At 45.8% G+C, this 16,546-nt stretch overlaps 1 protein-coding gene across 10 annotated transcripts in view; it reads right to left on the reverse strand.

Annotated features, from left to right (window-relative positions):
• The window catches only part of HDAC5 (histone deacetylase 5), a 39,304-nt gene that overhangs the window by 7,263 nt on the left and 15,495 nt on the right, over window positions 1-16,546 (reverse strand). For 5 of the 10 annotated variants that reach the window (XM_074224260.1, XM_074224262.1, XM_074224258.1 and 2 more), the window contains 8 exons: window positions 4,843-5,105; window positions 3,093-3,237; window positions 2,707-2,821; window positions 2,095-2,225; window positions 1,747-1,878; window positions 1,508-1,620; window positions 976-1,107; window positions 428-650 (listed from right to left, as the gene is read on the reverse strand). In XM_074224260.1, coding sequence (XP_074080361.1) covers window positions 428-650; window positions 976-1,107; window positions 1,508-1,620; window positions 1,747-1,878; window positions 2,095-2,225; window positions 2,707-2,821; window positions 3,093-3,237; window positions 4,843-5,105 — 1,254 coding nt within the window. Of the gene's footprint in view, window positions 1-427; window positions 651-975; window positions 1,108-1,507; window positions 1,621-1,746; window positions 1,879-2,094; window positions 2,226-2,706; window positions 2,822-3,092; window positions 3,269-4,842; window positions 5,109-16,546 lie in introns of those variants that run through there. The other 5 variants (XM_074224259.1, XM_074224261.1, XM_074224257.1 and 2 more) reach the window with 2 other exon arrangements.

A 16,546-nucleotide genomic window follows, 5' to 3' on the forward strand; every position in this document is an offset into this window, starting at 1 on the left:
ACAAAGGGAAAAACCCAGAAGTTGTTCCAAAAGACTGATCAACTTCCTCCGTCTGGCTACTCATCACCACACAAACTCATTGCTTCAATCTCTAATAACTTTACATTTCTATTGATTCTATAAATTTCCATCTCCCTCAAATTAGACAGATAAGAGTGCAGGGACTAAGGAGACCTCAAAAAGATAAAAAAGACAGGAAGCATGTGCACTCTTTTTTTCATTTCAAATACGGATTAAATACACATTGTTTCATAGGCCACTCTGCTTCATAACATGAAGATTTCTAGAGAATGAGCCCAGCAAAGCTTTAAGCCATGCCTCAGGAACCAACCTAGGCACCCTGCCTTTCTGTGTTTTTCCCACCTGGTTCCTTCCCACCCTGGGGAAAGCAGCCAACTTGTGCTGGCTCCAGGCTTCCATGGCTCACCAGCTATGAGGGTGCTCTGCTGCCGGGCCTGCTCCAGGAGCAGCACGTGCTGCAGCAGAGAGGCGTGCCCATGGGGGTTGACATCGCCCTCCAGCGCCACACCCAGCAGACAACCTGGGATCGAGGACGTACTCATGAACTTGCCGGTCAGTGCCCCTCCCTGCCGGAGGGACTGGATGGCCTGTCTCTCTGCCTCCTGCTGCGTTGACAGCTTCTGGGGGGCCTGGTGTGGGGAGGCCAGGAGGGTGAGGAGCTAACTTCATGCCTTTGGACCCTATTTGCCCCAACACCACCTAAATCCCAGCTGCCATCCCACAACTAACTCCACCCCCAACCTCCCCTTTAGTTCACCCCATTTTTTTCACCTAAGCCACACTGCTTAAGCCTCTGTAAAAGCCCCTTGGAGACTGATACCCAGGACTCAGCTCATTGTGAATCTCAAGTCCAGGGACTTTGATCCCAAATACCCTCATCACTATGACTAATGGTGAACAGTACTTGGGGGAGTCCTAAAAAGAAAAGGGTAGGTGTCTACACCCCATACTCACAGTAAGGTGCGAATTGGTGACTGTGACTGTGGCCTGTAGTCCTAAGGAAATGTTGGGCAGGGAGGGGGATGTGTAGAGACTGAACTGGTTAGGGGAATTGTCCAAAGTAAGAGTACGGTGCTGAGGGAGCATCTAGAAGGCAGTCAGAAAAAAGAAATAAGTACAGTAGTAAGTAATGGGGCCAAGAAGGAGAAAATCTAGCTGAGATAGCAATCACAGGACTATGCTTTTCATGGAAAAACTGAGGTGCTAGGAAGAAGTCCAAGGGAAGCTAGAGGATCCCACTATTGTAGAGGCAAGGGGATTGAATCTTTTAATGGAAAAGTGATGGAGAGGTGCACCCTATCCCAGAGGACAACTGAACATCAGCCTGAGTATCTAGGTAGAACAAGGGAAAATGACCTTTGTTTTGTACTTTTTTAAGGGGGAAAAAATAGGACAAGAATTGGTTTTGATTCTTGGAAACACTGTTCAACAGCCTACAATCATAAGGATTAATTCATCCCAACTCATCTGTCTGGGTGGCCCATACCTCAGTGGGGATGTTGGGGACAGAGCCGGTGAAGCCATTCTCGGCAATGGTGCTGTTGGAGCTGTTGGGGGAACTGGGGCCGGAGCCTGGGGCACTGTTACACACTGATGACACTGTACAAAGGACAGAGGTATCAGCCTGTGGTCAGTGTTCACCCCCACTAGCAGTCCCAGGCTCCAGACTCCATTGACCCCTTATGGAGACAAGGATACCCTCCAGCCTCCACCAGCCCTAGGCACCTGTGATCTCGATAGCTCTCTTCTTAAAAGTGCTGATGACAGTCCCATCCTTTCTTCGCAGGAGGGGGCTGCTTCTCCGCTCAGCCACCTTCTGCTTTAGCCTGGAACGCACCTTCAAATTGGGTTCCGAGGCTATGGGAAAGGGAATATGGTTCAGGTATTCCAAATCATCCACACTCCTAGCCTCACTGACCCTCCCAGCAGAATTCTAAGCAAGTGACCAGGCTGCAGCAATTGTGGTTTCTAGTAGCATCCCTGCTTCACTCTGGGACTGCTATTCCCAGAAATTGAGCACTAAGGGCTAATGTAGAATGCACAGATCCAAAGGGAGGGATGGGATGAGCTTACCTGTTTTTCGAAGCGGGAAATCATCCCGGCTATCATACGGCCCAAGCAAAGGAAGCTTGTAGGAGGGCGGTGTCCCAGGGGGGCCACTCTGGGGAGGGGAACTCTGGTCCAATGAAGCATGATGGGCTCCCCTAGAAAGGGAAAGGAAAGGAAAGAATTAGGAAAAGAAAGAGGTAGAATTAGTGAGTCACTAGTAAAGCCTACTGTTTTTAAGAGGAGAACCCTGGAATGGATATAAATAAGAAGATCCCCACTGACAGAAAGTCCTCAGTCTCAAAGAAGGGAACATTAGACTCTGAGTTTTGGCTTAGCTTTAGAAAATATACAAAGCAACCCAAACATGTGACCTAAAACTTTTGGGACACCTGTACCACTTAGGGACATTTGCAGAACCAAATCCAAAAAAGTTCAAGGCAACACAATATTAATATAGCTCCATAGCTGGGTATCCTAGCTTCATATCCAGGGATCTCCTTCATTCTTCTCATAAGTGGCTATTATTTTGGGAGGACCTGTCTGTGAAACATCTGCACTACTTATATACATGCATGCACATACACCACTACCTCCATGATACATCCTTTCACATACTTTCCCTACTCTGCCACCTACCAGCATTTGGGGTGCTGCGGGAGGGAATGGTTGAGACTGCCTGGCGTTGGCTCCTTTGATTTGCTCAAGAGAAACTCTTGGAGCTTCAATTTTACCTCAGTGCTGGCAATGGCACCTGTAGGACAGGAGAGAAGTAGTAGCTATCATCAATCATTGAGGCCAAGGTACCCCAAAATGGCTGCCTTGACCCCAACTCCCTTCCCTGTGGGTTCTAGGACTGAACATCAGCATAGCACAAAGAAGCCAGGACACACATGGACACTAGAAGTGATTATTTAGAGGAGATGGAGAAGCAAGTGTGTCAAGCAGGTGGGATTTGGAAGGAAACAGGCACCGAAGCCAAAGCCAGAGGCCCTGGGCACTAGGAGGGGGAAAGGGACCCTCACTCTCTTTGCTTTTCTCTTTGTTTCGTAGGATGAGCAGCTGCTGTTCGAGCCTCTGCTTCTCCAGTTCCTCTTGCCGTTGCTGCTCCCGCTTACGCTGCTGTTCCAGCTCCTGCTGCCTCTTGGCAGCCAGCATCTCCTGCTGCTGCTACAGAGGGGAGAGGGTATCATCACATCAGCTAAAAGGAGTAGAGAAGGCCAGAAGAAGTTAAACAACAAGACAGATGTCCACAGACTACAGTTCTTCACTCTCTGGTTCTAACTGGCTGACTTCAGAGTTCAGAAAGAGCCTTGATCACAGAAGAATAGAAGATGAGAAAAGAACAGAAAAGATGGGAAGGACCGGGGTCTCAATAGATGAATGGAGCAAAAAGTAAAATAGGTGGTGAAGTGGACAGAGTGCCAGCCCTGGAATCAGGAGGACCTGAGTTCAAATTTGACCTCAAACACTTAATAATTACCTAGGCAAGTCACTTAACCCCATTGCCTTGCAAAAATCCAAAATTAAAAACTGTAAAGAAACAGTCAAGATGAAAAACAATTGCCTCTTCCACTGTAAGGAAAGGGAATATTTTTGTCACCTTTATGCATGAACTGCTTATTAATTACTCTGACTGTCAAGATAGTAAAAACATTATACATATCTCCTACTATGATTTTTGCTTGATCAGGAGAAAGCTAGCCAGTATCAGTGGAACATCTCCCAAATTCACCAGGAAAGCTAGCTTCTTGAATGGCTTAAAGGAGTCTGTGGCTCCCAAACCCAGCTGACCAAACCCTCAATAGGGAAAGGGGTGTTTCTAGGCAGAAGATGTTACTTCTAATGGGGCCACAAGGGGGCATATTGTCCAGGGAGTCATGGCCAGGAAGCTGACCTTAGAACCTTAAGGCAGCAGCATTGGCATACTCTCTTTGCCCTTGCAAAGGGTTTGTTTGGTTTTTTGCTTAGGACATACAATTTTACCAGTATAGGGAACTCCTAATGTGGAAACTCCATCCACCAATGAAAAGCAATCATTTAATTATAATTTTGAGCCTCTAACTGCCTGGGACTCACTGGTAGCCAAACAGCTGTCCAAGGCCAGCACTCGAGTCACTAATCATCATTCTGCCCTCGTAAATCTGTTTTTGTATTGGGCTTGTGATTATATCAGAACAGGAACTCCCTCTGCCAATGCAAGCTTGCACCTGCTCTACAACTGTAAAGGGAGTAGCCTGGGTATTGCTCATCCAGAACAGCACAGCCAGGGCACCTCGGCATAAGCAAGAATGGAAGCCATGGCTTCCTGACTCCTCATCCAGCTCTCTAACCAGCATACCATACTGCTTCCTGCATGGCCCCAGAAAATTAACCCTAGAAAATCCACTGCCATGATATGGAGAAAAGGCATAGGGCATAGAGAGGGCAGAGGGAAGAGGTGCTAGCCTTAAGCCCCATGGTGACAACAGCAAAAGAGAGAGATGGGTCCCTGGGTCCCCAAGGTGACCCAGTCTCTGAATCCAGAACCAAGCAGGCTCAGGGGCCAGGGTGATCCAGAAAGTCTAGTGCCTGGGCTGGGAATTCAGGGATCAGGCACATTTAAATGAAAAGATTAAAGACAGTCCTCCAGCCTACTTCTCAGAAAGAGCTGGTAAGCAGGTTTAGGGAGACCCAAGCCCAAAGTAGAAAGCCCCAGAGTGATGCTCCCAGTTGCAGCTTCCCCTGCATATTCTGGGGCAAGCAGTGGGAAGGTGACAGAAAGAAGGCTCTCACCTTCAGATGCTTCTGCAGCTGGACCTCATGTTGCCGGGTCAGGTGGTCATGCTGTTTCTGGAACTCAGCGAAGAGTAGTTGCTTTTGGAGCTGCTGCTGCTGCTTCAGGGCCAGGAGCTCTTGCTGCAGCTGCTGCTCTCGAAGCACGGGGTCGATAGCAGCGGGGCCCACTCCCCGAAGCTCTGTCGGACCAGGACTGCCTCCACCCCTGCCGCCCCCAACAGAGCCTGGCATGGCCCCACACAGCACCGGCTTCACCTCCACTGCTTAAGGGAATGGGAGAAGAGGAGGAGAAAGAATCAACAGCAAGCACAGATAATGGATGAATATCCAGCTTCTATTCAACCTCACACTTCAGTCCTGTTTAAGGGCTGTGGAGTAGAGAGAACACTGAATGAGGGAGTCAGGACCTGGGTTGGAAGAATTATATGATCTGAGTCAAGTCACTTCCCTGCTCTTGATCTTGATTTCTCCCTCCATAAAATGGAAGGATTGTTGGCTCTAAATCTATGATATCAACCAGGGGATTTTCTCAGCATCCCCACTATTGAAAATTCTGGTGTGTAGCCAGCCTCAGGAAAGTACAGCACCCCTTAAGTCTCCAGGGGGCTCCACAGTGCTTTGAGTCCCTTTCCTCTGGGCTAGCCCATCTATCCCAGTGGAAGAGAAAGAAACTAAAATGGACAAGTCCATTTATAGATTCTCTACCTCACAAATTTTAAGGTACTTATAGTCCTCTCTTAATAGTCATCTGTACTCAAAAAAACTGAAATACAATCTCTAAAGGGTCAGGGCAAGGCATATGCCATATTCAAGCCACCAAAAGCAGTCTGGCACATTTCATCAGCCTGGGCTCTCCAGACTCTGTATGGATTGTCAAAAGAGAAGGTTGAGCTTCAAGAACTATCTAAATCTCAACCAAAACTCCCAGGGAGCCCTGATATCTCATTTCCCTAGATTATCTGAATTACTTTTGCTTAAATCAAAGTGGGAGGAGTAGGAGGATACAGGGACACTAAATAAATGAAGAAGACCCCTCCTCACAACAATTCCAGAGAGTTACAAAATAGAATGGAAACAGGGAAGAATAGAATTGGAGGCAATGGGGAGGCAGTGGTGCTGGGCTGGGCCTGTCTGGAAGGGGAGGGCTGAGTTTGGGAGCCAAAGTCTGCTTCCTTTGCTGGATTATCTCCTTTCAACAGTTTTATTGTAATTACCCTGAAAATGCCGCTATATATAGAGTAAGCCAAACAGCAGCTGTGCAGAGAGAAGGAAAGGAAAGAAGGGCGAGGGGGGAGGAGGGAGGATGAGAGAATAGAAGGGAAGGCAGAAGAAGGAAGGTGGGAGGAGAGACAGGGAAAGAAAAGGGATGAAACAGGATGGTACAGAGAAGGTGGAGTTAAGGTTCAGAGAATAGACACCCAGCTATGTAGGTACACCTGGAGAAAAGAGAAGGAGGAGGTGGGAGGGTCCATTTGATAAATGTCAGGGCTAAGTCCTACAGTTAACAGTGGGCCCAGATGGCCCCCAAGGGGAGAAATATATGGTTCCAATAGTTCTACTAGAGAAAGCTTATGAACCCCCTCCTGCCCCCATGTGTCCTAAAATGGTCATTTCATCCACTTCTGGTGCCTTGGAAATCATGAGAACATGAATGGGAATAGGCAGGCAGGTGTGCCCCAGCATACTTGCACAGGAACACACCCAAAACCCAGTCTATACTCCTAGAAGGCTGCCACAGTCAGAAGTCAGGATCTACCCTCATCTCCTTTCTTTGCTTGGCTCCTTTCTCCATAGTTCTCAAAGCACTTAAATAGACTGTATTTTTTTCCCTGTTCAGAAAGGGAGGCTGGGAGCTAGGGAGATTACAGACCCTCCCCTCTGCTCCAATTTCCTTCTTCCTCTACTCCATAGTCCAGTCTCTCCTTAGTCAAAGCAAAAGCAGAATAGTGACTAAACCAGAGCAGGAACAGAGGGACAGCAGAATATAGGGTCTTCCCCCTCCCCACCTCAGCAGGCCATCCCTTTGTTGCCCTGGGGGTCTCTGCACTCTTCTGGAGGAGAGTGACAGAGTTCTAAGGCCAATCCCCAATTTACTCCCTCCCCCAATAGGCACATTCCTTAGCGGCTGCCACACTGACGACTTAGCGGCCACAACTCAAGAGCCACATCTGCAGTAAAGGCCAGATGTGGCTAAGAGGGTGGGGTTACAAATTCTCATTCTCTCTCTTCTCTCTCTCTCTCTCTCTCTCTCTCTCTCTCTCCCCCATCCCCCAACTCTCCTTCACTCTCCTTCTTCTTAACCACATTCCCCCTCAGCTTCAGCCTTCCTTGGCACTGCTTGATATAGTCTCTATTAGAATCCTTAAGAGTTCAGGAGCAGAGAATGTCTTGTTTGCTGCCCCCAATTCTAAATGAGTTGGAAGGCAAGGGGCACACTGGATCATGAGGGGTGGCTAGGCCAACCTACAAACCCCCCTTGGCTCTTCAAGCTCTTGGCAAAGTGAGAGCCAACCCAGAGAAGGAACTCCACCTCTTCCAGACTCCTAGTCCAAGTCAGAGCCTCTCTGTTCTTCTGAAGGTCTTGCACTGCCAAAGGGTGGCTAGGACTTAGGTCCAAGTTGCTACTCCCAATGGAACACCAATCCTAGCTGCTTCCCAAAACAATGAATGGGTACCAAGGACAGGAGATGTGGAAAGGCTAGCTCTCAGCTGATTCCCTGGGTCTAGGGCACCAAACTGACTGAAGTCAAGAGCAGCACATTAGGAATGGTGGAGGGAAAATCTCCTATTCAGGCCTGTGTTAGGAGGCAAAAGGCCCCACTGGTATGCAAGCAATAGTGGCCTGCCCAAGTCTCCACACATAACCTTGTTCTTATATAAACAGGAAATGGAAGGACCAGAAAATACAAATTCCAGAAGCCAGACTCCTATGGACAAGGAAAGAAAAAATTCAACCTTAAGAAAAGGTCCCCCTTCCCCAGTTCTGTAAACCTCTGACAAGCTACCCTGAAGAGATGGGAAAGGTTCTGGAGCCTGCTTTCTACAGGATATTCTGCCCCACCTGGGTAGTAGAGTCAGAGGAAAAAGAGGTAGAAAAGGTTCTACTGCCTCTCAGACATAAACCACTTAGTGCCCAGTTCACCCCAACCCCAAAGTCCATCCTCTACCCCGTCTACTATAAAAGGAAAGAAGATGACAGCATCCCATTGCCCTGGAAGGGGAGCCTTTTACCCTACCACCTACACAAGATAAAAGGGGAGGCTCAGACAGTCCTACAGAATGGAAACTAGGGTGTGAGTAAAATCACTGCTCTCCAACATGGCCAGATTGAAGGCCCACAGTTATGAAAGGGGAGGGGGGAGGGAAGGGTCTTCTAGGACTCAAATGTAAGATGGATCCAAGAGGCAGCCTGGCCTCAATATCCCAAGACTTTTACTCTGTTCAGAAAAAATACATGTGGTAAACAGAAGACCCCCAACAGTTTGGGTTCAATTTCCTCTTCTCTTAGCTTTGTCTCTTCCAGGTCGTCTCAGAGAAAGGAAGACATTAAGCAGTGAACAACTCCTGACACATTTTTCTCTTGCTCCTATACTTTCTTTTCTTCTCCCCAAGGTTTCTCCCCCTTTTCCCCAGGAGAAACTAGGCAGTGGAAGCTTCTGTAACACTTCAGGGAACTCTATTCTGCTCCCGAGAGCTTGCTGTCTGTGGCAAGGCCCAGAACAAGATACCTAATAGGGAGGGAATAGAACAAGGTGGATGAAGCCATGCAAACTGGGCCTGAGAACTCCTGAATCCTTCACAGCTCATGATCCCCACTCATATTCTATGACTTTGCCTAGTCCCTCTAATAAACCTATGTGGAAGGTACTGGGATAGACCCTAGGGATACAAAGATAAAATAAGGAACTTGCAGCCTAGTAGAGTACAGTGAGACAAGAAACTACAAGTTAGAAATTAACTGAAGGGCGGATAGGTGGCACAGTGGATAAAGCACCGGCCCTGGAGTCAGGAATATCTGGGTTCAAATCGGTCTCAGACACTTAATAATTATCTAGCTGTATGGCCTTGGGCAAGCCACTTAACCCCATTTGCCCTGCAAAAACCTAAAAAAAACAAAACTGAGCATATGAGAGAGAACAAATTGGGGTCCAAAAAAGATAGGAGGGAGAGAGCCCTTCTAACTAGGGGGGTGAAGTGGGCTTAAGCCAGGCCTTGGAGAAAGCACAGCTGGGGAAGTAGTATGTGAAGCACTGAGTGTATATGAAAGGAGTTAGAAGACACAAGGCTGAAATCAGGGAATGGTGATGAGTCTTAGCATGACTACAGAATAAAGTAAAGGCTGCTAAGTAAGGTATGTTGAAGCCAGATAACAAAAGGCTCCCAATGGCAGGCTTTCAGAAGCTGGGGTTTTTTAATGGAAGTCAGATGGGAGCTATTATCCCCCATTTTACAGAAGAAAAAACTGAGTCAGAAAGAGGTTAATTGACTTGTTCCAGACCACCCATCTAGTCAGTGGTTGAGACAGGAGTCAACCTCAGGTCTTCCTAACTCCAGGACTATCCTCTGCAATACAATACCTATGGCAAGATCTGACAAGTATGGTTTCTAGGATGACAACAGGAATAGAAGGAGCATGAGATAGATGCCAGAGATATCCTAGAGTTAGAATCAACAGAACTTGGTAAATGATAGTGTCTCTTAATGATAGAGATTTGTGACAGGGCTTGAGGGCACCCTTCTATCCAGTCAATACTCTATGAACAATTCCTAACTTCTTGCTTCATCTCCATATCCATAGGTCCTGACTCCAAAGAGCATCTTTTTGATGTTAGAAATTCTGAGGGGAGTCAGAAAGTAAGCTACAATAGCAACCCCCAAAAAGAGGGAAATGGAGACTCTGACAGATGACCACCTCTTTGGCCTCAGTCAACATTAACAGAATTTTGCTAAAGATTGGGTGGAGGGGCGGCTAGGTGGCACAGTGGATAAAGCACCAGCCCTGGAGTCAGGAGTACCTGGGTTCAAAACCCGTCTCAAACACTTAATAATTACCTAGCTGTGTGGCCTTGGGCAAGCCACTTAACCCCATTTGCCTTGCAAAAACCTAAAAAATAATAAAATAAAATAAAATAAAATAAAGATTGAGTGGACAAGGGGAGTTGTTCAGGGAAAAGAATACTAGAGCCAGATAGGCACAGAACTATGAAGTGTGAGAAATACTAAACCTAAAAGGACCTCTGCCTAAGCAAGACCAAAGCTTTCTCTTCTCCCTATAAGCACAATAAACCAAGGAATCCTAGTCCCAAGATCCTTTTTCAGGATGTACCACTACCAAGCCTTGAAATCTTATGATCCAGGGCAGCTAGGTGGCACAGTGGATAGAGCACTGGCTCTGGAGGCAGGAGTACCTGAGTTCAAATCCAGCCTCAGACACTTAATTACCTAGCTGTGTGGCCTTGAGCAAGCCACTTAACCCCAATGCCTTGCAAAAAAAGAAATCTAATGATCCATTGCTGCTAGAAGTAGTCTAGGAAATGGATTGGCATGGAAAAAGGGTCAATCTGGAAGCATTAATCAGTTTAGCACCTGGCTCTAAAAATACCCAGTTCCAAGGAGCCAGCAGTCAGAAAAACTTGGGAGTTGGTGGGACTAAGGGACAGGAAGGGCTGGAAAGTATAAGCACTAGGGGGAAGGAGAGAATGGAGTAATAAGAATACAAGAGATTTTTGTAGTGCTTGAAAATTAGAGATACAAAAAAATGAACCCTTTGGCAAAAAAAAATTACCAAATCTTGACTACTACCTTGAAAGAAGATATGGAATCTTTTGATTTACAGATGAAAAGACTGAGATCCAGAAAAGTCAGTGAGGCAGTAACAAACTCAGGACTAAAATCTAGGGTAGGGCATGATGTAGTTATCCCAGTTCTGATTTTTGTCTGTATCCCAAACACTTGTACACAAGATCTGCTTAATACTTGACTGATGACCAATTTAGAGTTAGAAGGTACCTTACTATATATATATTTGGCAAGGCAATAGGGTTAAGTGGCTTGCCCAAGGCCACACAACTAGGTAATTAGTAATTGTCTGAAGCCTGATTTGAACTCAGGTACTCCTGACTACAGGGCCATGCTCTATGCACTGCGCCACCTAGCTACCCATAAAAGGTAGCTTAGAAATCATCTACTTTATTTTACAGATGAATAAATTGAGGCCCAAAGAGAAGTAATCTGCCCACATTCACAGCCAGATAACAGGTGAGTCAGCATTCCCATCTGGTTCCTCTGCCATGAAATCACTGCTTTCTACTTTCTACCATGTAACACTAGAGCAACAATCCATCTTATCCCCACACTAGATTAAGATATGGGCAACTTTGCTAAAGAGAGGTAGTCCACCCTTACAAGGGACATGGGAGCTTTCAAGGGAAAGGAAGGTGGTAATGAGTCAAAGAAAATGAGTATGCAATGCATAGAAATTTCCTAAGAGTTTCTTTTGCCAGAATGAAGTGTTGGTATCATCTAAGCAAAATGGCCCTAGCTGTTTCAGTTACCTGGAAAATTACAAGTAATGGCCCTTCCTTGCACTGAAGAAGGTTGGGAGGGAAAAGTGTTGAACCAAGAACATTGGTTTGAATTCCCTAGATGAAAAAAACACTAAACCATCCCCTAAGGCGTAAAACGATTCTCTCCACTGTCTGTTTCTGTGTTCTTACGGGAATTCACTACACGTGTGACCAATAAGAATCACACAGTTCCTAGGCCTCAGCATTGTCCCCTGTGAAATAAGGGTTGGACTAGAGTAGCTCTGAGTCCCTCTGACTAAATAAAGACCAATCTGGATCTATTTCTCTCTCAGATAGATGTAAGGAATCTGAGAGAAGGAAGCTAAGAGCAAAGCAAGGAAGGAAACTATTCTCAAAAGTCCTGCTACTTCTTCTGTAAGGCACTGATCTTGCTTCCTATCTACAGGACTGTTCCTTTCCCCTCCCCTCATCAACCCAAACTAATGGGGATCTCCACTGATCTTCAGTGTATTAACAAAAGAGGTCATGGTGTTTCTGGCACCCTGCTTGACTCTTTTTTTTTTTTAGGTTTTTGCAAGGCAAATAGAGTTAAGTGACTTACCCAAGGCCACACAGCTAGGTCATTATTAAGTGTCTGAGAGGGTATTTGAACCCAGGTACTCCTGACTCCAGGGCTGGTGCTCTATCCACTGTGCCACCTAGCTGCCCCTTTGACTCCCTTTTACATCACTTATTCCTCTATGATGTCTCCAACACTCACTTGATCCTACTGCAATCAATTCCTATAGAGCTAGGAGATCACCTGGTCTCCTTCATTGACATATGAAGAAACTGAGGTTCAGACTCAGAAAAGGTTGTTTGTAATGCAGGACTGGGACTCCAAAGTAGGTGTTCTGGTGCTTTACCACTGTACCCTTCATGGCAGCTGGATCACAAATGCTCATATACTAGTGAAAAGAACCTTGGGAGACTTAAAGCCTCCCTTTTCTCCAGCAAAGAGAAAAGTAAAACAAACTAATCTAAAGGATAAAATGATGAGGGAATTTCCCAGTACAAGGGAAGGAAAGGAATTGTTTCAACTTTAAGGATGCAAGGATCCCTGATCAGAAAATAAAAGCAGGAGAATCAGGTGGTGGAGCTGGAGATGAGAGAAAGAGAGAGAGAGAGAGAGAGAGAGAGAGAGAGAGAGAGAGAGATACCTCTCAAGTAAGGTTAGAGACCTTATAATCTCATATATAAGGATTTAGAGGGGAAAATCTGAAAGGATGGAAAAAGGAAGCAGAGAATATAGGCTTTCCCAATTTGGAGTAGAAGATACTGTGGATGAGAGAGAGTCATGAATTAAGCCTTTCTTCTCCCAAACCACTTCCAAGAAACTCTTAAACATAAAGGCTATCAGGCATCATGGTAGTGCTCTATCATGTGGTCACAACACTTCAGTTTGCATCCTGGTTTCACATTAGTTGTAAATGATGAATGAGTCACCTAACTTCTCTGAGCCTCCATTTCCCCATCTGTAAAATGGGGATAATAGCACTTGTATTACCTACTTGCTATGGGAAAAAATATACAAACCTTAATGAGTTATATAACCATAAATCTATATAAAATTTTATATAAATATAATATATAAAAATAAATATAAAATTATAATAATTAGTCTAAAGTCTTGACTCAGATATTAAAGGATCATTAACCATTATAAGTTTATAGCTATGTCACTAGAAATTGCTCTCTACACCAGGGGATCAAAAATTGTCTACATCATGATCCCAAGCTGTCCTCTGGCTAGTTATGTTAATACTGTGGATGACTTTCCAACCAGCTACCTAGCCTGAACCATATCTCCCTTTCCTGCTCAATGCTGCTCATTTCTAATCACCTGGATTCTTCCAACAATTCAGGCCCTTGACAATGCTACCTATCTCTTAGTTGAAGCTACACTGTTCCCTCCCTATTCTCCTTCAAGCAAAAGATAATTCCCTCTGAAGTCTCAGGAGACTATAACCTAATGCACTTTAGAACTAACCTAAATGCCACCCAATACAACTGTTATCCCCTTGGCAGGATGATCTTTTCAACCCCTATCTCCCCATCCTATCCCAATTCCTACGCCAGCATAGTGACCCTAGGCTACCCCCACTGTCTTCTACTAGTGACCAGACAGCTGTTCCAGCTGTGTGGACACAGTTAATCTGATTTCCGGTCTGGCAGATGCCAAACTGGGTAGGGAACAGCTGAGAGCTACAAACACAAGAGGAGGTTACTGAGATGGGGAGTGGGAGGGTAAAAGTGTTAGCGCTCAGCTTCCTTCTTGGATCATCCCCTCAGAGGCAGAGTCCCTCAACAGAAGCTCCCAGTAGAAGATGAATGTCTTTATCAAACCTAAGTGGTGACTGAGGATTTGTAAATACAAAATAAAATCTTTCAATACACTAATATGTACTTCCACCCTTTTCCTTATTCCCTCCCTCCTCCCTCCCCACCTATACCTACTCAATCATGCATCTGCATGCCCAAACATAGACACAGACAAATAGACAGATACAGATGCACAGAAACACACACACACACACACAGACACACACACACACACACACACACACACACACACACACACACCACCCATCCCCACTGGACACATGTAGCTTAGCAGTTTACAGTTTCAGGGAATACACAAAAGCCCAGAAGCCCAGGGGATTCCAACCAACATTTTCCAATCCCCTGGGTTCTCATTCCCATATGTACACACTCGAACCATGGGGAGAAGGCAAATGACATGCCATGCCTTATTCCTTCATAGATCATGACGCATTTTCATAAACAACTACATTTTAATAATATCCCAGTCCCTTTTTAAAATACCATATATCTCCTACATTCCTTCAGACCAGGAGGACTGGTACTTCCCTCTATACAGAGAGGAGAAACTGAGAGTCACAAAGGAGAAGAGGTTCCAAACCCCAATGTGGCTTTGGGTTAGACCTCAGTAGCAACATGCAATTCTTAGATCTTAAGCCTCCCCAATGCCCAAGCTAAGATGTGAACATACTAGGAGCTCCAGATCCAGAGCAATGATAGTTATGAAGAAAAATTACCTGTTGTGGGAGGGTCAGAGATGTCTCTGTCTAAGAAGACAAAGCTACTTCATAAACACTAGCAGAAGTAGAACCAGGGACAGGCAGAATAGGTAGGCGAGAACAAGGGACACTTACATCTGAAGTGCTTCTAAATACACAAATCACTGTACTGTAAAGTCTCCTCTCTATGGTGCACAGATATTTGACAAATCATGTAAGAGAGAAGGATCAAAGCTTCTAGAGGACAGCAATGAACATCCTATTTTAAAAGATTAAATTGTACTTATAATTTCTCTGATGGCAAAAGTGGGGGGGGGGAGGCAAACATCTGTTGTGGGCAATTTTGAAGCCTTGATTCGGGTGCCCAAATCTCTTGTCCTGACTTGAAGCCAACACTTACTAGTTTCACTCCTTCCCCCCCACCCCATGTGAGCTATACACTGCTAAGGACCTCTTACCACTTGCCTGCCTCTCCTATCCACCTGAGACTCAAGTCAGAAATGAGTCTCTCTCTAACGGGACAAGCAGACCAAAAAAATCTGTAGAATCATCAAAGTCAGTGAGCTAGAATCAAGTCCTGCTGCCAAGAGGGGAAGCCAACAGCTAGCTAGCTCTGAAAAGTCTGGGGAGACAGAAAACTATCATTCTCAAGGGGCAAGGAAAGGGAAAGCCCTGAAGAGGCTGCCTCAATAAAGCTCCCCAACCTCTTTCAAATTAAGCCTTTTTTGTTTGGAGGCACACTGAAGGATCTGGGGGGAGGGGAAGGGGAAGGGGACTTGGTGGGAGAAGGAAGAGAACACCAGGCTCTTGCAGACCCATGTTTATCTGGAGTGCAGTCTTTTTTTTTCAAACTTGAAGGTTAAAGCGTTTCTATTTGAAACATCTGTTTACATTCCAGAGTCCAAAAAAAAAAAAAAAAATCCAAGCTCCAGTCCTATATCCGTCCCCAGCCCACGTCACAGCGACAACACCAGAGCCTTGCAGGGGGAACATTCTTAACCCTCTCCCTGGGTTGCTGAGGTGACTCACACCTCCGGACTGCCAACACGTGGACCACACTTTTAAGGAGCCAGGAGAAATGAAGTAACTAAAGTACAGAACTAGCAACAGGGGCTCGATAAACCAAGCAACTTTCTCTTCAAGGAGAAGGGGAAAAGGGTCAGCCAATACAATGGGGATTTCCTAGGAAACTAAGGGTATAGATCGACATTTTTAAATAACTTTTAAATAACCCAAGACCAACTGAGGGAAGAAGACTTGAGAGGTATCTGACTTAGTTATTACTTTCTAGGTGGCAAAGGAAGACACAGCAGCAAAGACATCAGAGTGGTCTGCCCCAGACCAAGTGATTTATGTGGTCAGTCCTTTACCTGCTATAGGGAGCAAGCTCTCAAAGAGCTGCTTCTAAAACAGAGAGCTTTAGAAAACCCATCTAGGTTGCCAGCAATCGATGAATCCCTGCACACCCAGCTGTACTTACCAGAAGCAGGGATGGTAACATCTGGTATTTCTGGGTTCCCAATTAGGACCACATATGTGGGCTTCCTTATCTTGGCAGAAGGCAGTTCTGTGCCATGACTTTTCCCCAACAACTCCTCAACAAACCCTCTCTCCCACACTCCACAACAAAGATGACTGCAAGGCCCCAGGTTTCCCTCTTCCAGAGGCCGTTCCCAAGAACAACTCAATTCCAGACACATAGGCACAGGTTCTGACCACCTCTAGGATGCTCTTCTCAAAACACATAAATCCAAACATAAGGACGCACTCCCATCCCTCTCATTCATACACACACACACACACACACACACACACACACACACACAAACTCATTCCCATTCTCTCTCTCTCTCTCTCTCTCTCTCTCTCTCTCTCTCTCTCTCGCTAAGCCACTGCCAGGAGGGGTGGGGTAGGCATTTTGCCAGAAAAGCCACTCCCTGAAGGAAGCATCTTGTGGTGCCGGCCTGGTAAGAAGACGGTGCCAGGCAGGCCCCAGATACTGCCAACTGGTACCTAAGAATTAGGGAGGGAGTGGGCAGAATCAAAGACAATATAATTTTCTGATGCTAAAATGTACTTAGATGGCAAGACTAT

The sequence above is a fragment of the Macrotis lagotis genome, chromosome 2 (genome assembly GCF_037893015.1).
Source record: "Macrotis lagotis isolate mMagLag1 chromosome 2, bilby.v1.9.chrom.fasta, whole genome shotgun sequence".
Lineage (NCBI taxonomy): Eukaryota > Metazoa > Chordata > Mammalia > Peramelemorphia > Peramelidae > Macrotis > Macrotis lagotis.